The 25,011-nt window shown below is 42.4% G+C and overlaps 1 protein-coding gene across 1 annotated transcript in view; it reads right to left on the bottom strand.

Moving 5' to 3' along the window:
• Positions 1 to 25,011, bottom strand: part of IMPG2 (interphotoreceptor matrix proteoglycan 2) — a 78,180-nt gene that overhangs the window by 21,716 nt on the left and 31,453 nt on the right. Inside the window, exons 3-7 of the mRNA XM_090031610.1 lie at positions 19,394 to 19,425; positions 19,269 to 19,292; positions 8,787 to 8,836; positions 7,979 to 8,070; positions 2,451 to 2,612 (exon numbers count right to left, since the gene is read on the bottom strand). Coding sequence (XP_089887736.1) covers positions 2,451 to 2,612; positions 7,979 to 8,070; positions 8,787 to 8,836; positions 19,269 to 19,292; positions 19,394 to 19,425 — 360 coding nt within the window. The remainder of the gene's footprint in view (positions 1 to 2,450; positions 2,613 to 7,978; positions 8,071 to 8,786; positions 8,837 to 19,268; positions 19,293 to 19,393; positions 19,426 to 25,011) is intronic.

Raw genomic sequence — 25,011 nt, 5'->3', positions numbered from 1 at the left:
TCCCATCTGCCCGATATCTGGCATAGGTTTAGTCCCAATTTAATGGATTCAACAGAATTTGCCAAGGAGAGCCCCAACTAATAAGACTGAAAAGGGAGCAAAAAGGGAGAGAGAAGAATATTCATTATGACTTGTACTTTATAGTACCTAAAGTCTTATGCCTCTCATAAGACAAAACTCAGATGGGATCCCTGCCTGCAGAGCTGATAGTCTAAATTTAGATGTGACAAGTGAGGGGTTGGTGCAAAAAAAAGTTACTGATCAGAGCAATATTACATGAAAGTTCACTTTAAAGCACAACACACATGTATTAGTAGTACAGTGCAAACTTTTTTCCCTTTTTTGTAATACAAAAGGATAGATATAGATACAGATAACCTTTTTATTACAAAAAAAAATCCCATATCTATGCTTGGGATAAAAAATGCTGTTGAGTCACTTGTAGACATCACAAGAGAGGTGCATTTTCAAGCCCTACCTCAGCAAACATTCTAGCTTTAATTCTATTTGCTTTCAAAAGGACTTAAATTGGTATTTCAGTAGTTTGAAGAACTGCTTCAATAAATGAACTGAAGCAGGTAGTCAAATGTTCAGCTGAATGGGGACCTAAATTTGGAGTTACCACTTATTTGGCAGCATAGATCAAAGGTTCCCAATCTGTGGTATACATACCCCCAGTGGTATGCAGACAACCTGTCATTGGTACACAGCAGCAGCAAGTAGGGGTGCTCAGGGCACTCATGCCTAGTGCAGGCACCTGGCAGGGCACAGCTCTGGCCAGGGCTACACATGGTAGCGAGGGGTGCAGCCTGTATCGCCAGCACTCCCCACACACATGTAGCTCTTGCACTCGCTGGGCATGGGAGGGAAGCTCCCCTTTGTTGGGTGGGGAAGGTAGCTGGCTCCAGCATGCAGGGCTTCCTTCTTATGCCTAGCAAGTGTGGGAAGCACCAGCAATACAGACTGCCTCATGGGGGGCTGCGCTCCTTGCTGCAATATACAGCACTGGCCCAAGCTGCACGCAGTCAGGTGCCCAGAGTGCCCTGAGCATCCCTGCCTGCTGCTACACCATAGGAGGAGTGCAGGGGTCCCCACACCTTCCCTCACACCCCACATACACCTACACCCTGTTCCCACAACCCCCCAACATACCCTATGCTCACACACACACACACACACACAGAGTTACACTCCCTCACACACACCCTCCTACACACCCTACCATACACACCCACACCCACCTGGTGGTACTTAAGTTTATATCATTTTAAATTGGTGGTGCACAATCTGTCAGAGTTTGGGAACCACTGGCCTAGATTGCAGTGTCTTGTGTAAAGTGTGACATGACTTCATGAGAACTCTGCTCTACCTGGAGAGAAGTGAACAGTACCCTGCTGTTTGGTGACCTTCATAAACTTCACTCAAATAATACATTATTTTTGGGATGATCCTCTGTGCAAATAGCAACGTAACTGCTGTTATGATCATCTGAAGCACTGAAGATCTGAAGATTCATTCTATTCATTACAATGGATTTCCCCAGCTTCATTTCAGCATTCTGCTTTGGCAGCTGAGCCTGCTGCAGCCTAGTGTGGCCTATTCAGGCCAAAGACTTTAGGCAAATTATTCAGTATTGAGGAAGCATACAAATGTGTATTTAAAAAGACAAGTTATGAGACCCAGACTTTTAAGATTTACTGAAATTCTATCCTAGACAAATGAGAGTTCTGGCACTTCATTAAGATTGCCTTAAAGCGCTGTTTCTCTGCATAATTCTATCAACAAGTGTCAATGACGTATTCAGAAAGAACAGGAGGACCAACGGTCTGAGCAGCTGTGTAAAAAGGCCAAAAGATAGAACTCAAAAACCCACACCTGCAATCAACTAAGTCATTTCTGCCCAGCAATAACATTTTTATAATACAACAAAATAAGTTAATGTAAGCAGAAAAGAAAACAGAGAACATCTCAGGGATCCAGAACCCCTTGGCTCTGAGATAAGATGTTTGGTCCTTCCACAGAAAGCACCTCCCAACTTTTCTGTTTGCAAAAAAGTCAACTTACCGTATGCTGAATCAAGATGGGGGAAAGAGGAGAGGAGGTTAGTTAAACTACACCTTGTTCAGCTACAAGTATGCAATGTCCCTGCATGCTCTTGATAAGGGATGGCAGCATTAATTCAGGATGTAGAATGTTAACATACACTAGCAGCAGTGTGGACTTGCTATTCCCAAGAGAGAAAAAAAACATAGATCAGAAGAGCAAGAATATTTGAGCCATCGTGCTTTTAGTGAGCAAAAATGGGGCAGAGGCATTTTCCAGCCATAAGGGAGCAAAATCCCTATCTCTTTCAGATGAAACTCTGAGGGAAAGCTGTGTCTAATGCTACTGTATTCTATCAATGCTACCTGGAACCTGTAGGGACAAAAAAGACAAGTAAGGTAAATTACCTGGGAAGTAAACTGCTCTGAGAGTAGTTGGTGCTGTACAGTGGATGGGTCTCTCAGCTCCTCACTGTACTTCTCTCCAGAAATAATAATGCTGAATTCAATCATCTGCTCAGGTGTAGGTTTCACCAGCTTTTCATCTTCCTTCTTTATCTCATTGTTGATCTGGAAAGAAAAAAAAAAAAGGACATAATGGTCCTTTTCCTCTTCCCACTTTGGTTATTTCTGCATGCAAACAAATCCTGGCTATTCTCCCTGAAACATATTCTGCACTAAATGTGCTTTTTCCACATGTCCCATGGAGGTTCTAGTTTTATGCTTTATTCTTGGAGACTTGCCTCTACTCCTTGGTATTGAACAAGCTGTGACTTCAGCTTCTATACCTAAAGGATGCTCTGAGATACACGAACCTGAAGAGTCACCTTCCTAGAGGACCTTTGATTTAGCAGTGTGGTTTCTTGGGAAGTTCTGGTGTCAATGGCTGGTGCTTCCCATGGCTACACTGCATGGGAGTTTGTAAGCATTATTGCTGCTTCAGGCAGTAGCAATACCTCAAATCTAATAAGGGATGCCTCACAGAGTCATAGATTGTTAGGAGCTGGAAGGGACCTTGCAAATCATTAGGTGACCCCAGCAAGGTGACTGTCTAGTCTCCTCTTGAAAGCAGGGTAGGTGACTGCACCACCACTGGAGGGAGTTTATTCCACAGTCTGGACACCCTGACTTGACTGTGAAGGAGTTTTCCCTCGTATTAAGCCTAAAGTGGCCTTCCAGGAGTTTGTATCCATTGTTCCTTTCTTCCCTAGGGTTGTCCTAGTGAATAGTTGTTCACCAACTTCCTGATGTGCTCCCCTGATACAGTGGTAAGCCACTATCAAGTCCCCTCTCAACCTTCTCTTCTTTAGGTTAAAAAAGGCCCAGGTCCATCACCTTTCTTCATATAGCTTGCCTTGCAAGTCCCTGATCATACAGGTAGCTCTTTCCTGGGCTCTCAAATTTTTCAACGTCCTTATCGAAGTGCAGCACCCAGAACTGGATGCAGTACTCCAGCTGCAGTCTCAACAGTGCAGAGTACAGAGGGAGTATCACTTCCTTAGTTTTACATGGGATACATTGTTTGATGCATGCCAGCTTGTTGTTTGCCCTGCTGACCACCGCCTCACACTGACGGCTTATATTCATACAATGGTCAGTCATTACCCCTAGGTCCCTTTTGGCCATAGTGCAAATCAAGCTGTCACCACCAAGCCTATATGTATGTTGAAGGTTGTTTGCCCTCCAGTGAAGCACCTTACATTTGGAAGTGTTAAACTTCATCTAGTTCCGATCTGCCCAACTCTCAAGCCTGTCCAGGTCTGCCTGTATCTGTAACCTGTCTTCTGACGTGACCACACTGCCCCATAACTTGGTGTTGTCTGCGAACTTGGCCAGTGAGCTTTTCACTCCTCCATCCAAGTCATTGATAAAGATGTTGAAAAGCACCAGTCCAAGCACAGACCCCTGAGGGACACCACTGGCCACTAATGTTCAAAAAGGTTGAGAACCACTGCAGTGGGAACATGTCCCAGCATCATCCACCTCTTTCCTTTCATGCTCCACAGCCAGGTTCTGATTGGTTTGGTTCCCTTCTGCGCACAAAAACAAGAGTGCCCTTTATTAAGTCAGAAATGAATTGGATGGGTGGTTTGAGTTTTATTTTTATATCTCATATTTATGAAATGGAAATGATGTTTGGGAGGTTTGTAAAATGTGTTAAACTTCACAAAGAATACTACTGTTGTTTAAACTATTTTTGCCAAAGGAAATAAAAGAAAAATTCAGCAACAGAAACATTTTTAAGCTAATGAGAATCTGGTGCTATATATGGCATTAGAAATTGACAACAAAGTGTGCTACAGCTCTCAATACCTGTGCTACATATAAATCTACCTTGGTTAGTCTGTAACCAAGGTAGATATATATGTGCCCTGTGTAAATCTACCCTGCCTTCTACTTGCCTTCAGACCAATAGCTAACTACATTTTTCTGCGAATTAGAAATAGAATCATTTTGCCAGAAATTCAGCTGCCATCATATCAGTGAGTGACTTTTAAATCAATTGGAGCTGTATTCATCAACTGTCAGGCCACAGCTGGAATACTGTGTCCAGTTCTGGGCACCACACTGGTCAGGAGTGATGTGGACAGCATCAAGAGGGTCCAGAGGAGGGCCACTCGCATGATCCGGGGACAGCAGACCCTACAAGGAGAGGCTACGGGACCTGAACGTGTTCAGCCTCCACAAGAGAAGGCTGAGAGGGGACTTGGTGGCTGTCTACAAACTTACCAGGGGGGACCGGCAGGGAATGGGAGAGACCCTGTTCACCTGAGCACCTCACAGAGTAACAAGGAATAATGGCCATAAGTTGTTTGAGAGTACAGGCTGGACTTTAAAAGACACTATTTCACAGTCAGGGCAGCTAGGATCTGGAACCAACTTCCACAGGAAGTGGTGCTGGCTCCTGCCTCAGAGGTCTTTAAGAGGAGGCTTGACAATTACCTAGCTGGGGTCATATGAGCCCAGTATTCTCTCCTGCCCAGGGCAGGGGGTCAGACTTCATGATCTACTTAGGTCCCTTCTGACCCTACATCTATGAATCCATGAATCTTTTAAGTTAAATTCTCTCTTCTTCCTGTTCCTTCTTGACTGGGTGATTCTGTCAGGGCCCATGGGTTATTAATATTAAGCCTAAAATGAGCTAGCACCTGAAAACAAGTTTGTAATTAGAGGGGAACTGTTACTACTTGATTGCTTGCAGTTCTGTGTAGTTCAAATCTCCAAACACCCAAAATAAGGGCAAAGTCCAAATGTGAATATTTACGAGGAGACACATTGACTTTTATACTTATAGCTCTCAATACAGTCTGGCAGCACTAAGTGGTAATGAGGTGTGAAGTCACATTATAAAGAGGGAAAGCTAGCATTCTAGTTGCTCTATGATTTACAGAGTGATCCCACTGTCTGCTGAGCTAAATATTGAAAAACACTCCAAGCATTTCTCCTGCAAAAAGAATAATGTGGGACTGGACCCCATGCACTCTCTGGTCCTGATATAGAGTTAGAGCCATGGTAAATGCATGGGGCTCAGGTCAGCTTCATAATTAGTGCTTATATTTAGGAATTCACAGTTCATTTCATACTCCAATAGACCTAAAAATTCCAAGAGAATCTACAGAGTTTGGCCCAGCTCTGTATCACAACCATACTCAACTAGAGCTTTGTATTATTTTAACCGAATGCTATATGTCAACCTCGGTTCGCATACAGCCTACAGCAGCTTCACAGACATCACCATGAATTCGGCAAGTGTCTCAGGTTTAGGAGGAAACCTAAAACAGAGGATTTCATTTCACATTTTCAAACAGTTTTCCCTCAACAGTCATGCAGGGCAACATTTTCAAAAGTAGGTGCCTACAGATTAGCCATCATCTGTTTTTAGGTCCTTAAGTAAGGTGATTCATTTTCTAGAAGAACTAACCACTTCCCTAGGAACTGCAAGTGTTCAAAACCTGTGAAAGGCAGTACAATTTCCACAAAGACAGACCCCTGGCACACATTAAAATTATGGTGAGATCAATGTATAATTCACACCATAAATAGTAACAGTGCTACATGTTCAGCCAATTTTTGGCACTATGAAGAGGCAAACCAGACACAAAGATTCCAATTGTCAGCATCACTGTGAGGACTGAGTTAGCATCAGGACCAGGACAGGCCTAGTCCTAATGCCAAAAATGGGTTGCTGGGTGAGTAGATTAAAAAGGTTCCAGCAGACAGGCTCCAACAGCTGCAAACCTGGAACTATCTAAACCTGGCAGCTTTTCCCACCTTGCCCTTTAGCACCCACTTGCCTCCCTCCCTTCCCCTCCCCTGCTATGGCAGGAGGCACAACATTTGAGATGAGGCATAAAATTCCTGTGATCCTAGTCACACCATTGTTTTAACATCTGCCAGGGACCTAACATTCGTCATGTCTTTGAGTGTTTTTCCCTAGATACCAAGACGACAGATGCCTGTAAGTACTGTGGATATACACAAAAAGCCCATCTAGACAGAGAATAAGGAACATAGGTCTAGAAGAGAACTCTTGGGCCAACAAATCCAAGTCCCCAGCTACTGCAGACAGCACATCATATAATCCCTTTCAAGTTTCAAAGCACCAGAGTGACTTGGACACAGTCTTTTAATAGAAATGATGTTCTCAAATCACACTAATGCTTCTGAAAATCCCACCCAGTCTCCAGCATTAGCAAAACATCCTTTTGACTGCTAAATTAGTCCATTCCCCACTTAGCATGGTGAGGTAGCTCAAGATATCGTGAGTGGCAGAATCTCTCACTGGAGCAAATGAACTAAAATTTTTCTATAACTCATCCTAAATGTTTAGACATGTCTCTCAGCAGGGCAGTAGTCCATCAACTCATTCTCTTGGCTTTCTTAACACTTGTTTTTTATTTGAAATAGTAAAGCTGTGGTAGGATTAGAAGAGAGGTGGTTAAGGGGGAGCAGGGGCAGAGAAAGAAGCTAGACCAAGGAAATGCAAATCAGCTAGAACAGTGATGTTCAACCTTCTGGCTCACAATGGTCTGGGCCAGTCTGCAGATGAGGTCCCATGGGTGGGTCAGTTTGTGGACTGGATCTAACAGTTTGAAGAAATGCTTCAATAGATGGACTGAAGCAAGTAGTTAAATGTTCAGCTGAATAGGGACCTACATTTGAAGTTACCATTGGTTTGGCAGCCTAGATTACAGTGTCTTGTGTAAAGTGTGGCGTGCCTTCATGCGAACACCACTCTACCTGGAGAGAAGGAAACACCCTGCTGTTTGGTGACCTTCATAAACTTCTCTCAAGTAACACATTCTTTTTGGAAGGATCCTCTGTGCTAATAGCAACGTAGCTGCTGTTATGATCATTTGACAATTCATTCCATTCATTACAATGGATTCCCCAGCTTCATTTCAGCATTCTGCTTTGGCAGCTGAGCCTGATGCAGCCTCTTGTGGTTAGGTCACAGAGGTGCCCTAATCAGGCCAAAGATTAGAGAGTTCTATGGTGAACTTTAGGCAGATTATCCAGTATTGAGGAAGCATTAAAATATGTATTTAAAAAGACCAATTAAATTTGGAATTACCACTGGTTACCACTGGTTGAGGTCTGTGCACAAGCACAATCCAGTGTGCTGTTCTGGCCCCAGGTACCAAATCTAACTGCAGAGCAGCCCTGGGTACTGATATGATCTGGTGCCTGGGCATGATCTGGTGCCAGGTCAACCCATCTGCAGAACTCCCCAGAGGTCTGGAAATTTGGCAGTGGGGAGTGGTGGCAGCTGCAGCAGTTAATGCTGCCAACACTCCTCCACTGCCAAATTTCAGGACCTATGGCGAACCCCACAGGCTGGATTTGGCCCACAGGCCAGAGGTTGAGCACCACCGAGCTAAAAGATAGCAGCAAGGACAGATGGTGAAAACTTAACCAGAAGGAGTACCACTTACACTATTGTCCAAGTCTTCGGTCTTGATGAAGGTACTGTCTGAAGGACTTTCGATGGAAACCTCATGAGGGGCAGGAACATTAGCAGCTGCATCTAGGAGAAGAGGAAGCAATATTTTTTTTTTAAATACTACATACAAATAAACACACAGAGAGTAAAATATGCTGACAATACCTGTTCCCACAATCATCACAGGAAGTGACCAAATCATTCCTTACTTCCTTGTCCATCATAACACCATAATTTTGGTTCAGTGGTGCTTGAGGAATAGCAACTTACAAAGTAATCAGGTGGAACCCACAAAGAGTGATTTGGTTCAAGCGTAACAGAGAATATCAGTAGCTGAATAGGGAACTGAACCTGTATTGCCAAAGCTAGCACCACCAGAGCACCTTTACCCTTTAGCCACTCTTCCTCCTGCTAGAGGAATCATTTGATAGGGTGAAAGCAAAAATCAGAACTATGCAATTACTGTTGCCTTAGGAGGAAATTATATTTTATAATATCAAATCAAAGATATTGAAAAGGGTCTGGAACCAATTTTAAATCAGTATCTTCTGAAATCAGTATCTTTTGATATTTATTCAAGCACATATTAAGCATTGATACTATTGCTTGTATTACAGCAGCATCTACAGGACCTTTATATTGTAGGGTCAAATATGAACTTGAAATAAAAGGATCCAAGTCCCTAAACATACCTCCATGCCATCAAGTTTCCTATACAAGAATGTTGTAATAATTTAGGACACTAATCTTCACATCACTTGGATGTATAGATATGCATATGCAAATAGATGAAGACAAACCTCTCAAAGTGGTAGCATCATCAGCTGGAGAAGCTGTTGGCATTCCAGAGCTGAAAAATGAAGACAAAAACAAGATGAAATTAAGAGTCACATGGTAAGTGTTATTTTCTTAATCTGCGTATGGTGCCATCACTGAATACAAAAGGTACATAAGCAGAATAAATCTCCCAGTGCATTATTTTGCTGCTAATGTACACTAAGTAGACGTCGCAACAAAACAGAATTGTCAGTAAACACTTGAGTATCAAATCTTTTGCATCTGCACAATACCTATCATACTGGCATTTAGACAGCTTTGCAACACAGCTTTGTGTTACATCATCAGCCAACATTGCTTTCCTCAAGGTCTCATTAGTTTTGAAAGAGGGTTTGGTCATAGATTAATTAACTATATTCATGAAGAGTCAAACTCTGGCCTCAGTTACATCAGCACAAAATCAGTATGATCAACGACAATGAAATTTTGCTCTTTGGGAAATTATGTTAAGATGCTGCCTCAGTGATATTTAACACCCAAGAAACGTCCAGAAAAGACTGCAGCAAGAAACAGATGTTGCATTTGTTCAGGGACAAGTTTTACCTGTGCTTGTTCTGGAACAGAAAAGTCCCAGGATTGGCATTCATATACATCCCCCTTCTGATTAGGGTTTAGTTAGCAGTTGAATGCACTGTGGCTTTTCTACCATTGATTCAGTGATGCAATCCAATGACATCCATTCAGATGTACTTCACAATGTCCCAAGAAAAACTGTTAGCACTTCTTATCCCATGAACCTTTTAGGGTTTGTTCCAGGATAATGGACATGGACATCTGAACAAGTGCACTTTCTCCTGGGATAAAAAAGGTTTCTCCCATGACAAACACAATGTTTGTTTGTAGCTTAAGATAAACTTGACAATGGGACAGCAGATTGAACAAGTAGGTTGTCAGCTCCTGGCAAAAGAGTTGGGAGTCCAGGAGAGGAGCTTTGGTGCTCAGGACCCAGGAAAAGACTGGAAAGAGAACAATAGTGCGATCTTTGAAAGTGCTGTGTAGACTGTCCTAGGGACAGAGGAACTGCTTAATATTAACATCTGAAATCAGGAAGAGAACCTCTGACTGGGTGGTGGCCTTTACCCCAATAAATGCTTTTATTGAAACAGCACTGTTTCCTGTTCAGGTTGCACTTCGTGGCCCCGGCAAGAGGTAAAGTCCCTCTCTCACGAGAGGAATTGGAAGTTAGCTCCTTGAGTCAAGACCATAGTGAACTCTGGAGGGTCAGAGACCAAAAGGCCAGGATCTCACAAGTGTCAGGGACCCTGCAGTCCCCAACAGTGTTAAAAGCCATGCTTGGACTGGCTTCAGGGGGACAGAGGGGTCACTCTCAGAGACCAGACAAGGCTGTTGTGTTTCTGAGTATGGGCTCCCCTCAAGTTCATAGGAGACTTTTTAATTGCCTCCTTTTATGATAAAGGCCTGTATTTCAAAATATCTAAAAAGATCTGAATACTCAAAGTGCTCAGTGGAGCAATGGGAACAAACAACTCCTGAAAATTAAGCCTTAAAGTCTACAAATGCTTTGGATGCAAGCTGCCAGACAACTGCAAGGTGTAACCAGCCTCCTTGAGACTATCCCATTGCCCTTAACTTCAGCTGACTTGATTTACAACGTCAATTGCCTGTAGTCATTTAGCATCTTTTCAGGAAATGCAAGAAGTTATCGCAGGCAGAGACAAAATGAAAACTTCAGCAACATTCTGTCATCTCACTGGGACAGTTTACAGCCTCTGCTGTGAAATCTACCTCCTGAACTAGAAGTAACGTGGCCATAGTAGCGCAGCTCTGCATTATACCAATAAGCTCTGCTTTTCAGCAGAAAAACAAGTATCAGAACTGGACTGAAAATAGAAGTCTCTATTTAGTCTTCTGTCCCAGGGTTGGGATTTTTTGGTGGGAGAGGGGAGGAGGAGAGAGAAGGGGGAGCCCACTACATTAAATTTGTCATTTTCATCTGAGTTCCTATTTCATTTAACCATGATGTCTCACGCCAATTTGTTTGGTCTAAAACAAAGTTTGGTCAGTTTTAGGCAATATAGAACATCTAAAAATCACCACAAGCCAGATGAGATTAAACAAAAAAATGTCATTTTGAAGAGAAGCTAGCAAGTTTTACCAGGCCATGGTTGTAACCTGCAAGCTGGCAAGCACCCTTAAGATCCCACTTTAATTAATGACAGTTGAGGGTATATTCTGTTACTTGAGAATGAGTCCATTAGTGAACATAGATGCTTGATTGATAGATAAGTTTTGCTGGGGTTTTTCTGAGCGGTTGACAGAGGAAAACTACAGCAAATTGGCATAATTACAGTAAAAGCCCTGAATAGTAGTGCAGCAGGGTGTCCATGGTGGCTGCTGCACACAGGGCCATCAGCAACTTGCAGTTTCATTAGCAGCTGCTGCTGCTGCTACCACAATCATAATTATGCAACTGTGGCAAAAACTGGGTTTTTTCTTCTACCCATGTTGGCACCTAGGACAGTTGCTTCTGTGGCCCGGCCCTAGTTATTTTACTGCTTCTGAAGATCAACTGAACACTGAAGTGGAAGTCACCAATATTGTGACTATTATTGTCTCAGTACTTCTCTTCTAATTAACCATATATTCTTCCTGCATTGATTGTAATAGATGAGCCACAGAAGAAACACTACAGCAGAAAAACCTCATCATCTTGGAATCAAACCTTGTGGCAGATGTGATATCTTTTATTAGACCATGTAGATATTTGCACACAAAAAAAATTATTTGCAAACTTTTGTGTACAGGCACCCTTCATCAGGCATAGGAGACTGCAAAGATTGTAAAAGTTCGCCTGGGTAGAAATGAAAACTCGTATTTTCATTTATCGTCTTTTATTCATCATCTTAGTGCACTTGTAAGCTGTGAACAAAATCACCTGAGCCATTTTTACCCTGATCATGTATAACTGAGAAAATCCCCTTCAATCCAAAATACTTGTATTTCAAACTTGTGAATTTGGTGCTTTTTAACCTAAGTACAGACAGTCAAAAAACCCAAGGCTGAATTGATTCAGTTTTTGCAGTTTAGCGTAAACTTAGCAGATTGAACTGATAAGTAAGTGAACAGACATTCACTTTTGATTCTGGAGATGCAGCCACATGCCTGCAGTGGCCCAGGCCAGATGCCAGAGGGTGCTAGAGCATGCCTCCTTACTCGTCTGGAGCAGACAGCTTGGGCCAAGGCTAGCCTGCCCATCCTGTGAAGGGGGAGTTTTCAGGGGAAGTTCAAAGCATCCTGGGATGCTGGGGGACTGTGAGTTAACTTGAATCTGGAGGGGATCTGGGACAGAAGTTCAATAAACTGATTGAACCTAAATCAGTTAATTCTGATACTACATCCCCCTTTGTTAACCCTTTTGTTGGAGAAGATAATGTTGAAAATATAAAATTGACATAAATAGATTATTAGAGTTTAAAAATCATGCATCTGGGCTCCACATCCATAGCTGGAGGAGAAGCAAATTATCTAAAGGTCACTTCCTCTTTTCCTCCCTCCCATGATACAAAATGAATTGGCTGTTTACTCTGAATCCTTTGTTCAGCCCAGGACAAGTGATGTAATAATGTTAAATTAGAGGGAAGGGCCAAAATAACTGTTTTTCTGTCTGGCCAAAATGCTAAGGTTGGCACTGGGAATATCATGTTAATCAATACTTTTTTGCTTTGTTAAAATTAAATTACCGGCCATAATAATTAAATTTATGAGCCTCAGAAACTTCCACACAGAGTGAAGAGGTGAGACACACTGGTTCATTTTTGTAGCTATCACCTGCTTCTAAACTGCAGCAGGCACTGGAACTATTGCCGCTAGCTTCAGGCTCAGTAAAGGTCATCACTGCAATTCTCATTAGTGAATATTACTAAAATATTGTGAAGTTAATGCACAGCACAGACCTGTGGATACCAGTTCACAAAATGATTCCACAAAAAGATGAAGTAAAATATTCTGGGGGGATGAACCAATCAGTTGCAGTTGTTAAACTGTTAATTTTAAACAGATTTTTAACAGAGGAAAGCATTGAAGGGATGCCTAAATTAGATACAATTCTTCTGATAGCGTAGAGGAGGAATTACTGTAAACAGCCAACAGGTGACAATGGTGGTTATATAACAACTAAAATGTTCTTGTTACGGACACAGGCCAAAGTTCGTATGTCATGATCCAGAGATTTTAAAGGATGTAAGGTCACATATGGAAGTTTTCAAACTTTTTACTGGCATTTTTTGATTCTTGAAAAGCTAAACAACAAGGGTCCAAAATCTGGAATGTGAGCATGATTCTAGTGAGATTTACCTGGAGCGATTAAAGACAAGGGGAAAATATGTAACAGGGAGTTTATCCAACAAAAGTGGTTTCCTTTTCTCTTTATGGAATATCAGCAAACATATTGTAAATAATTTCACATCTACATTTTACGTTACTTTACATTTTAAATTATGGTTATTTAGTTGCTTCCTATTCAACATCTGAAGTTGGAACCATTTTTCTGTGTTATTAATTGGACAGAAGATACGTTAGGCTTCCTGTCTATTCGTATAGGTTCTGATTTCCTGGTTTCAGTCGATATTGGCTAAGCCTATCATCAGATTTTTATGCAGTTCAGACAGCTATCACCACAATATCTTAGTGTCATATTTATGATTAATGTTCACAGACAATATTTTTTCAAAAGTATAGAAACCCACAAACTAAAAATGCACCGTCCCCAGTAAAATGTATATGTAAAAATACAGATAAAACAGAGACAAAAGATGTGCAAACCCTACTAAAGCAAGTCTGTGCCAGCACACTATTATAATATTCTGCTGATTTGCAAGGTCCTTCTACTCAAGAAGCTTAAAGCTCTTTCCCAATATTGTAAACCCTCACTTCATCCCCAGTACTGAAATGAAACAGGGGGCAATTGACTCAATCATGGTTACAAGATAAGGCAGTGGCATAGCAAGGTTAAGGCTCCAAGTTTTGTACATAAACACAATACACTAGATCAGTGGTGCTCCATCTGTGCCCCATGGAGCCATGTCATTGGGTCTAGAAACTTGGCAGGGAGGAAGCATTGGCTCCCAAACAACAGGAATTTTCTGATATTCCTCCCCAGCTGCCAAATTTCTAGATTTGTGGGGAGCACTGGTACCAGAAATGGAGAGGAGAGAAGAGATTGGGGCAGCAGCAGCCTTGAGCATCACCTTTGGGGTGCAGGGGTAGGGACTGGAGAATGGGCATCACTTTTAGGGAAAGGGGTGGGGGGGCTGGAAAAGAGTCAGTGCTATCGAGGCAGCTGACTGCAATACCAGCATTGACATGGCAACAGCCAGTGCTGCTTCATGTGTCATGGCTGTCCCAAGCATAGAGTTGCTTTGTGCACCCCTGGGGAGACCCAGAGGCCAAATGACATGGCCCAAGACACTGGATTGAACCAGAGTGTGGAGTCAGTCATCATCCAAATCTGATATGCAGGATCAGTCCACAAGCTCAGTCCCCAGCTGGATACAGCATGTGGGGTTGGTCCACAACCAAATCTAGTATGCGCATCCATCCACAGCCTGATTCAGCAGATAGGCCAGTTCCACACCACCTATCTGGCCCACACATGAGTTGCGTGTCAATGTACTAGATCAACTGCTAGAGCCAAATTTGAACACTTTTTTTTATTTGTTTGTTTGTTTGAGAATTCAGAGAATTATACAATATGAGCTGAGATTTGATTTTCAAGAGTGGCAAATAATTCCAAACTATAAGCCTCTAAAACTAGACTTTTAACTGCATACACAAGCATCTAAATAAAAGCGGTCTAATTTCTCAGAACTGCGGGCACTCTTCATACTGAACGTTAAAGTACATCTAGACTACGATGTTGTAGAAACATACCTAAACTAGCAGTATCATATAGGTAGTGAGGCCATTATCTCTTAATTGCATAATAGTCTTAAGTGCTTTCAAAACTTCACTGATATCCCAAAAAGCAAAATAAACTGGAAAATTCAGTATTTCCCTTTCCTTCAGCTTGTAAATATTTCCTCCTGAAAGGGAACAGCTCCTAAATAAAACCCTTCCAGAATTCCTCTGCATCTTTGGCTCTTTTAAGTAGACAAAGTGAAGTACTGAGCTAAGGCATCAGACTGCATCAGACACTGTGGCCATGTCCAGCATTCCTGATGCAGCCAAATTTCCCATGATTTCAAGGCAAAACATCAATAAAATAAAACTCCACAGTCTGGAATGGGAATTTTGCCCATACAAAGGCAGCAGGATTGCGTTTTAATTATTCGTTTTTCTTCAAGACAAAAGTTCCCCCCCCCACCAACCTGAATTATTTTAATCCCTCAATTCTCTAAAATTCTGCACTACCTGAGCATTATTTCAGTGTGAATGCAAGGCTCATTTTACTGGAATAAACCTTCATCCTGTTGCTACATCTCTGCCAGTAATACCAGATTGTGAGCTATTTCTGGAAGTTATGCAACAAGCCCAAGCCATCTTTCCCTGCACTGAAAAACTAGCCAAGCACTTATCAACCAGCTGACACAAGATTCCTCCCCTTGTATACAAACAAAAGTCTGGCACCAAGGGGAGATTACATGAGGGGTCACCCTGGTCACCATCTTGGGACCAGAAGTCCCCCCTCCTAAGCCCTGACCTTTGCCACCAGAAGTCCCTCCTCTTGCCCCCTGGAAGTACTCCTTTCAGCAAGGGGGTTTGCTATCTCTGAACCGAAAAAATACCAAATTATATTCTAAAAATCAAATGTACTACAACATGCATTAATTTCATTTCACAAAGTATTTTTGTCCTGATTTACATGCATTTGTGTAGTGCATACAGAGGTGATAGTATAAAAGCTTAAAATTAAGTCTTTACTCTTGTATATTGTGAAAGGGTGTGGGGGAGGATGTGGGGTTTGGGGGGAAATGAATAGGCATGCGGGGGGGCTGTGTACGTGTGTGTGGGTATGGGATTTGTGGGGGACTGTGAGTGTGTAGTGGGAAGGTGACAGGGGAGGATTTTGCATGAGTGGAGGAGGAGGGTTTGAACACAGCCCCACCACAGCAGGCAGAGCCCCACCAGGGCTCCTCCAAACCCAGGCTCCGTGCTCCTGCCGCCCCGCCCTTGGCCACCAACACCAGTGCAGGCCCCATGCTCCTGCCCAGCTGTTGCTGTGCTCTGGACACCCACTCGCTACCCCTTCTCCCTGGCTTGTGCAGCCATTTCCCCACTCCTGCTTCCCCCCCCCCCCCACCAGCCACTGGCATTATGTGGTTCCCAGCTGCAGTGCCAGGACCGCAGGAGGTGGCCCAGCCCAGTCCCAAGGACTGGGGTGATCACCCGTAGTTCTTCCCTGCCTCTCTCCCCACTTATTTTATCTTAATTATCTGAATTATTACTCCTGTTGATGGAGGCAGGAACCGCCCCAGGGTTCCAAGTCTCTTGCTAAGCAGAGGCTTCCGGCTGAAGGTAGACCAGGTCCAGGCCAACCTTCCTGTTCCAGCTACTTAGTCTTGGCACCTTGGGTCCTACTGCCCCTGGCTCCTGTCATGTTTGACAGGCAGCCAGGGGCAGATAAATATTAATTTTCTTAATATTAATTTTCACAGACCATATTTTGTCCACCCCTGTGCTAATGGTATTGACATGATAGCACTAGTGATAAGGTAGGGTTACCTAGTTTAGAGCTAACTCGCAAACTTCAGTCATACCTGTGCATTACAATGCAGGCAAACCCTTCATCTCAAGATTTTCATCTGCAAAGTGGAGATGATAATGTTCTCTGAATTCATAAGTCCAATAGATAGATGGTCTACAATCAATCAGATGAAATTCAACAAGAACAACTGCAAAGTCCTGCACTTGGGACAAAACATTGCATGCAGATATACAGACTTGGGAATGACTGGCTAGGCTGCAGTACTCCAGAGAAGGACTCGGGGGTTACAATAGATCATAAGTGGGAAATAAGCCAACAGCATACTGGGTTGTATTAACGGGAGTGACACTTGCATATCAAGGAAAGTGACTTTTTCCATACCACTTGGCACTGGGGAGGCCTCACCTGGAGTACTGTGTCCAATTTAGGGTCCCACATTTCAAGAAGGATATGGACAGACTGGAAGAATCCAGCAAAGAGCAACAACAATGATTAGGGGCCCAGGAAGAAAGACACATGAGGAAAGGCTGAAAGAACTAGGGTTATGTAGTCTGGAAAAAAGAAGACTGAAGGGGGATTTGATAACTATCTTTATAATCTTCCCTGAAGGGAGATTATAAAGAGGATGGAGACAGATTTTTCTCTTTGACTATAGGGGATAGGAGCAGGAACAATGGCCTCAAACTGAAGTAGAAGAAATTTAGGTTGGAGATTAGGAAGAACTTTCTGACTATGAGGATGGTCAAGCATTAGAACAGGGTACCTAGTGAAATTGTAGTGAAATGTCCAGCCCAGGGCATTTTCAAGAGCACGTTAGACAGACACTTGGCTGGGATAGTTTAGTCAGGGATGATTGTGACTTGAGCAGGGAGCTGGGCTAAATGATTTTGTGAGGTCCCATCCAGCTCTACTTTTCTATGATTGTGTAAGTATTTGGATAATGTAATAGAAGACTTATTAAGTATAAAGATAAAAGGAACTTGTAGTAAAATAGAACTGGACTATGGGCAGCATAGCCTAGTGGATAGAGTAGACTAGACTGGATTGCACTAGATTGGAGTGAAATTTAGAATGGCTAGTTTGTGTTTCTGTCTCTTCCATGGGCCTGTTGTGTAAGTATGGACATGTCAATTCACATCTGTGTGCCTCAATTTCCCCTTCTGTAAAATGGGGATAAAGGGACTGAATTCTCTGGCAAAATGCATCAAGATTTCTGAATAAAAAGTGCTATGTATGAGCTAGGAATTGTATTCAGATCAGGACCTGAACCCACATTGCAGATGAGTGTCCTAACCACTAGACTACAGAGTCAGTTCTCTTTCAGTTGCAGCTGTTCTACTTCCTTCAAATAATTAACTACTCACTGGCAGAGACAGAGAGCCTGATTCTATAGCCCAGCTAAGACATTCACCTGAGAGCACTGGGTTCTAGCCTTCATCTCCCACAACCCAGTGAATAAACTGTTCATTTGCTACACAATCTGCCTGCTTCTTGTTTGACCCAACAAATAGTCTCAGCCAGTTGAGAACCACTGGTGTAAAAACACATTAACCAAAACATTGCACATTTAATTCTGCATGCGTCTTCACATACAAGTGCTGTGCAGCTGACCTGTGACTATAGTCGTTATTTTTATTCCTACCATAGTCCTCCGCAGCATTATAGAGCAATTAGAATAAAGAGATATTTCACATTTTTGAAACATGAACCTTCTCATCAAGATTTGTTTTTCCAAAAGCTTTCAAACTGAGACAAATTTTACCATGTGATGCTGAGCTCACTCATGCTGGTGAAAATTAACACCACGAATGACAAACAAAGCCGCATTAACATATAACCCACATCAATGAACTTTCAACAACCTGTGGAGAAAGCTGGATGGTGATGCAAACCAGATTTACATCTCCCAAAGCACCGTGGAAGTCATTGGTATAGTACTCATCAGAGTAAAGTTTAGCTCTATAAGGGAAGAACTTTCCCTTGAATTCAGAGATTCTTGTTAGTTCCAGTTCTACCATACTCTTCACCTCTGTGTTACTACCTTTAAAATGTGATCTTCCAGTTATGCCACGATAATGAGAACAATTATCTTGGGGTTTTTTCATTTTGCTTTGTTTGTTTTAGTGACTCAAAACCTCCAGAAGTTGCTACTTACCTTTACTACAGAAAGTGCCCTTAGCTTTACATGAAGTTTTAAGCATAAAAACAAAGTGAAAGAACTCAATAAAAAATTAACAGGATCCATGCAGCTGATTGTCCTGTCATAGCTGTTTACAGCATACTCACCAAGCCATTTTTAATATATATCTAAGTATATTAACACAACATCAGTGGATGCATTCTCCTCTCTTTGGATTGCAGGACCAACCACAGCTACCTCTGCAACTTTATGAAGATCTTACCAGGTATGAACTGGGTGTCTCACAGGTCAGCATACCATGACTACAAACATAGGCCATTGCAGACAGGGCAGATCCCCACTAATCTCTTCACCTCTTCCATAAATAGCCTGTATTTTGCCTGGCCAGGCACAATGAGGTGGTGTGCTCAGGCAGGCGAAATAGAGGCCACTTAGGCAGGCTGAGATGTTCTCAGCATCATAAACATTCAGGTGAAATCTGCCTACAGTTTGCACAAAGGCTGTCTCCATTGCACTGGGGTGAGTTTAATCTGTTACTGTGAAAAATAATCTAATAAATTGCCAAAGCTTATATTAATTTAAGATGCAGCAAAACCTGGAAAAGAGACTAGCCATGCACTGTAAAAAATAAAAATGACTTACCCACAGGACAAATCATTGCACAAACTAGCAGAAAAACAGAACAACAGAAAGATTTACAAAACATCACAACTCAGTTCCTATTTACTAACGGATGCTATAAAGTCCAGCGCATCATACATACTCACCCACTCAGTGCTTCTTTTGTAGAAGACAATTTCTAGAAAAAAATGCAAACAAATATTCCAAGTAAGTTTAAGTGGGAAACAAACTATAGTTTAACTGCTAAAATAATAGCTAAAATGTTTCTCCAAAACTCTTTCAATATTGTTTATGTAAAAAGAGAGTTCCTATATTTATTATTAAAGTAACTGACAGAAATAAACTGTGGTCAAAGTTTTAAAGAGCAGTGACTAATTCGAGCTGCCCAGCTTGAGACACTGTAAAAGGAGGAATGGTTTTCATAGGACAGGTACTTGGCTTTTTTTTAAATCAGGCCCTTTTAATGTTGCTCAAGTCAGGCACCCAAAATCACCAATCATTTTTGAAAATGTAGGACTTTGTCTTTTCAGTAACCTTGTAGAGATTCAAAGACAAGTACAAAATGGATCAAAGTGAATCCAGAAAACACACATGAGATTTTCTCTGTCTCCAAAATTTAAGCTGGACACCAAATGATGGTTATAACTAGGTTTTCTTTTTCATTTAGATATGTCTGTCAGTAACTTCTGTTGTAGTTTCTGAATTTTAAAACAGATGTGCCTTAAATACAACTAAATGATGAATTTACTTGGTACTGATTATTGAAATTCTGAGTTAGTTTGGATGTGTAAATGATGGGGTGGGAAATTCTTCTATTTGACTCCTGGTAGAGGTGAAGGTATTTGCACACCACAGGCAACTCCATTTCTGATTTTCTCTTTTTCTGAATACTAGAACATTAGTATATACAGCCACAAAAGTTTCTGAGGGGTTTGTAGAACTGAGGCAAGAGCTGAGCTGCTAAAATAGAGACACTTTCCCATGACTGTATGGTAAGTCAAACTCGCCTTGTTGACGCTTGAACAAGTATTACCAGACAGCAGTCTGGGAGTGATACCATATCCTACAGGAATTATGCAGTATGCTACATAGGCCAGCAAAATATAATTATCCATATTAGAGCACCATTGAGAAATAACGGAGTTGCTTCTTTCAGAAGCAGTGCAATTACAACTTTAAAAGCTATGATATTCAAATAAATAAGCCTTATGAGATTAAATTACAATGTATTCAATTCAGCACACCAACAACTTCTTTCCTAAATCCATACAAAAAACAATGTTTAAGATTTCTGAAGCAGGAATAGAAATACGTCACATGAGATGCATGACAAAACGCTATAAAGGTATCACCTGGGTAGTAAGCACAGCAAGGACTATACCAAGAGCAGCATCAATTTTGTTACCAGAGATCTTTCAGAGGGGCTGAAATGTTTGTTCTTCTAGTACAAAGGCCCACATTTTTAAAGGAATTTAGCTACTTCACTTAAAACACCTTTGAAAAAAAATCTAACCTAAACAGTACTCTTTCAGAAGAGACCACTGGAAATGAATGTAATCACCACTGAAGAGAGATGATCAAAACAGAAGGCTGGCAATTGCCTGAGAAGAGCTGGATAAATTAGACTTTATCCAATTCACTTTTGTATTTAAGTGCCAGTCACTCTTCATTACGTAACTCCAGTTAACTGAGTGCACTTATAATTACTTTAGTGTCACATGAGGATGGAAGCAAGATGTGTTTTAAGTGATTATCTGACACCCATTAGCAAAAATGAGTAGCATAGCAGAAGTGAATTTTAACTTAAGGTTCAACAAAACTTATGTGGGGAATTTTTTAAGGCAAGTTTTCTTTCCCCCTCAGAGCAGGTTACATTGTAACTACAGAGTGTACTGGGCTGTGTATAAGGCTAACCATAACCGAGTTGTGAGAACCTGGACATTTTACATTAATTTTTAGTACTGAAACATACTGCCAAAGAGGGCCAACAACCACCTTGGCCTTTTGGCTAATTGGCGTAGCTCTCTATCTCTCTTTTAGGACAGGAAGACTATCTACTTTTGTGTTTGGAAAGTATCCACTGTGAACATGGCTGAAAACAAACAAAAATAACAATGACCATGTGCTATTGGTTTCTATGGAATATTAACAAATGGCAGCAGCAGAGCAGTTGCAAAGGAAGGCTGGCAAACAAAGTGCATACGGTAAACCTGTTCAAATAATACAGAAACAAAATACTTTGCTCCTTCCACATAAAGGACTGAGGTTTTCCATCAGTGAATTTAATTCACCAAAGCTACAACATGACCGTGTACAACCTAGCTAACGCTCTCATTCTATGCTGATTAGCATATAGGAAACTATAATATTTTCTAGATGTTAGATTTGTATGATCTTCCAAAATAACTCATTAAAAATGCTTAGCATACCAAATCCTTTGTTAGTCTCTCTCACAACCACTGCTTATTTTTGTATTTACATTTTTTTAGCATACTTAAACCATTTTTGGAACCCTTTGTCATGCACTATGTATATAAGCATATTATAATAATATCACATTTCATTATGATGTATGCAAAAGACTTTAAAATGGCAAAATTTGCCATTCTGCAGCTGTTAAATGCATTGTGGGAACCTTGAACAAAGAAAGCTGAGTGTCTGAAAGTGACTATACTGCTGATTCAGCATATTACAGGTGTTTCAGAATAGTCAGATCTTTTAAAAGATTTCAAGTTTAGCACAGTTAAGAACATCATGAGGAACAGCTACATTAGAGAAGGACAGCTTGTTGTTTAAAACCATCATACTGTGCAAGATTATTCAGGATGTTTCTGTGATCTCCAGCAGGCCCTTCATTCCTACTTAGGTTCAGAAGATCTAAGGCAGAAACAGCTTTCTTGCTCTGAGCCTGTGCTTACCTTGCTCTGAGCCTGTCCTTAACTTTTCCTTGCATTGGTGATGTGTAGGGGGTGCATGTAGGTGCACATGCTCCCCCAGAGATCCGTGGTGCACCACTTGAGATTGGCCACCGCTGCCACTGCTCACCATCCCGCCCCTTGCTGCTGCCATCTGCAGGCAGTCACCAATTGCTGCTGGCTGCCGCCACCAGTAGCATCTGAGGGTGGTTGCCAGTCACCGGTCACCACCCCACCCTCACCATCAGTACAGCCATGGCTGCCTATGAGAGCTCTGTGCTTGCTGTCACCCTGCCCCCCCAGCCTTGGCAGGCACATGACGCTCCTGCCTTCTTGCTTTCTTAAGAACAACTTGCAACCCTTAGGGGTATTCACTAAAGAAGCAATCCACGAGAATCAAAGTAGAAACACCTTACAACTAGAGGTGTACCAATATCTCAGTCCCACATTGGATCAGCACTGATATAAGGAAAACTGACATTATCAGCAATTGGCTTTTTTTGGCTGATGTGGCCAGTAATGTAAACAATAAATGCCCCCATGCATGCACACAGCTGTAGCCTCAGCACAGCACACAGGCAGCCAGGAGCATAGCCTGGCAGCATGGAGAACAGCCAGGTCCAGCTGGTAAGTCTGTTGTGGGGGAAGGAGCAGGGGGAGAGAACAGGCATGGAAGGGGAGCCAGATCAAGACCCAAGCAGCAAGGGAGGGATCTGGGGCTGGGGTGTAGGACGGAGCCATGAGCAGCATATTTGGGGGAAGAGGGATGTGGCTCCTGCTGCTGCACACACCTCCAGGGGAGATATACCCCCAAATCTGCGTGCAGGGTGAGGACTGGCTGCCACTGTGGACAGGGGCTGCACCCAGGTCTTCCTGGTGGGGGGGGGTTGGTCTGGGGCTGCACTTGGGCAGTGGCAGCGGTGCTGGGAGGGGGGCTACAGAAAATTTTGCAGTGGCTGCAGTCCCCCCCACCACATAGCTCCACTCCCAGCACCACCACCACCTGCCCTAAGTGCAGTCTGACCCAACCCCACTGCCGGGAGCATCCTGGTATAACCCCAGCTCACAGTGGCAGCCTGCCCTTGCCCTGCAGGCATATTGGGGGCACCCCCCCATGCCACCCTGTGCTCCCGGACAAGCTGCTCACGGCTCCATCCTGTGCTCCACCCCAGCCGTGCAGCGCCTGCCCCTACCGTAGCCCCACTCCCTCCCTCACCACAGGGGCCTCGATCTGCTCCCCTATGCCCTTTCCCTCCCCCCACCCCTTCCCCAACAGCAGACCCATCAGCTGGACACTGCTCTCCAAGCTGCTGGGTCTCATAATGGCAATCAGATTGGTATCAGCCAATATGGCTCCCTAAAAATCGGCCATCAGTATTGGCCCAAAAAATCTATATCGGTGCACCCCTACTTACAACTACATCCTTCCTTCTCTATCACATGCTCCCAGCTAATGCCAACTTCCCACTTCTGCATGGCCCATTTCTACTTATTGTGATGAGGGAGGTATGCACTAAGAACTGATCTGAGATCAAAGTCACTATACATAAGACTCTAAATAGAACAAATAAATACATTTGCAATAGCAACATTTTTTAAACTATTAGGCTAAGTACAGACAATCAAAAAGTGTGAGGCTGAATCAATTCAGTCTTTGCAAGTTATTCTAAACTGTGCAGATTGAACATATAAGCAAATGAACAGACATTCACTTTTGATTTCAGAAATAAAGCCACATGACTGCAGTGGCCCAGGCCAGAAACTGTGGGGCACTAGAACATGCCTCCCTGCTCAGCTGGGACAGATCACTTTGGCACATGCACCCTGCAAGGGGGAGTTTTTGGGAGAGGTGCAAAGCACCCTGGGATGGTATAGGACTGAGAGGCAATTTGAATCTGGAGGGGATCTGGGACAGAAATTCAATAAACCATTTCAACCTGAATCAGTTAAATCTGATACTACATCCATCCAGATTTATCATAAACCAGTTTTGGCCATTTTTAAAGCGGTATATGTGCACCAAATTTCTGTTGTGCTACATATTTGAACCAATTTAAGACCACTTATACCAGTTTGTGTGGATTTTCTGCCCCTAGCCTTAATGACCCCTCTTCCCATTTCCTGCCTTACTGAGAATATTATATTTTTACACTGAATAGCAAATAACAGGTTTTACCAACACACTCACTTTAAATCACATAAGCAGCTGTCCTGGCCAAGAACAATAGGCTTCACATCAAACCTACTGGTGCCATTCTGGTGCAATGACAGACCTTGTATGCCATCACATTTGGTATAGGCAAGTTTGCTGTCCACCCCCTCTCTCTCTCCTAGGATGTAGGGTTGTGAGCAAGTGCCTGTCAACCCTGTTCTAAAACATATTGTATTGTCAAAAATTTACCCCTTTCCTTGGGTTTGTCTTTATTTAAAAATAAAAGGAATAAAATAATGAATTTCATGTCAAGCTTTTTCCTCAAAGTTCAGCTTTCTGTAAGGTTTCCACTTCAGGAAGGTCTACCTTACACCTAGATCCACTCTCTCTCTCACAAGGTTTACATCCAACTGGGAAAACAAGGGACCTGTCCCCAAGAGTCGGCAGAGCTTACTTAAGTTTTGCCCAACAGGTTTGCACACCTGACATGGCAGTTTTCCATTTAATCACTGCCAACAGGATTAACAGCCAACCCAACTGTTACTGCTAAAAATAAGGACATCTAGAACTCTGCAGATGTTCCCTCAATTTAGAGCAGTAAATAACCATGGCATATGATCTATCACTGTGAGGTAACAACTGGTAAATACTGACCTTTTTCACAGCAACTTTCTGAAGAGTAGCCATAACCTTTCAT

The sequence above is a fragment of the Crocodylus siamensis genome, chromosome 1 (genome assembly GCF_052110815.1).
Source record: "Crocodylus siamensis isolate JL-2025a chromosome 1, ASM5211081v1, whole genome shotgun sequence".
Taxonomy (NCBI): Eukaryota; Metazoa; Chordata; order Crocodylia; family Crocodylidae; genus Crocodylus; species Crocodylus siamensis.
This window is presented reverse-complemented; position numbering and strand designations above follow the sequence as displayed.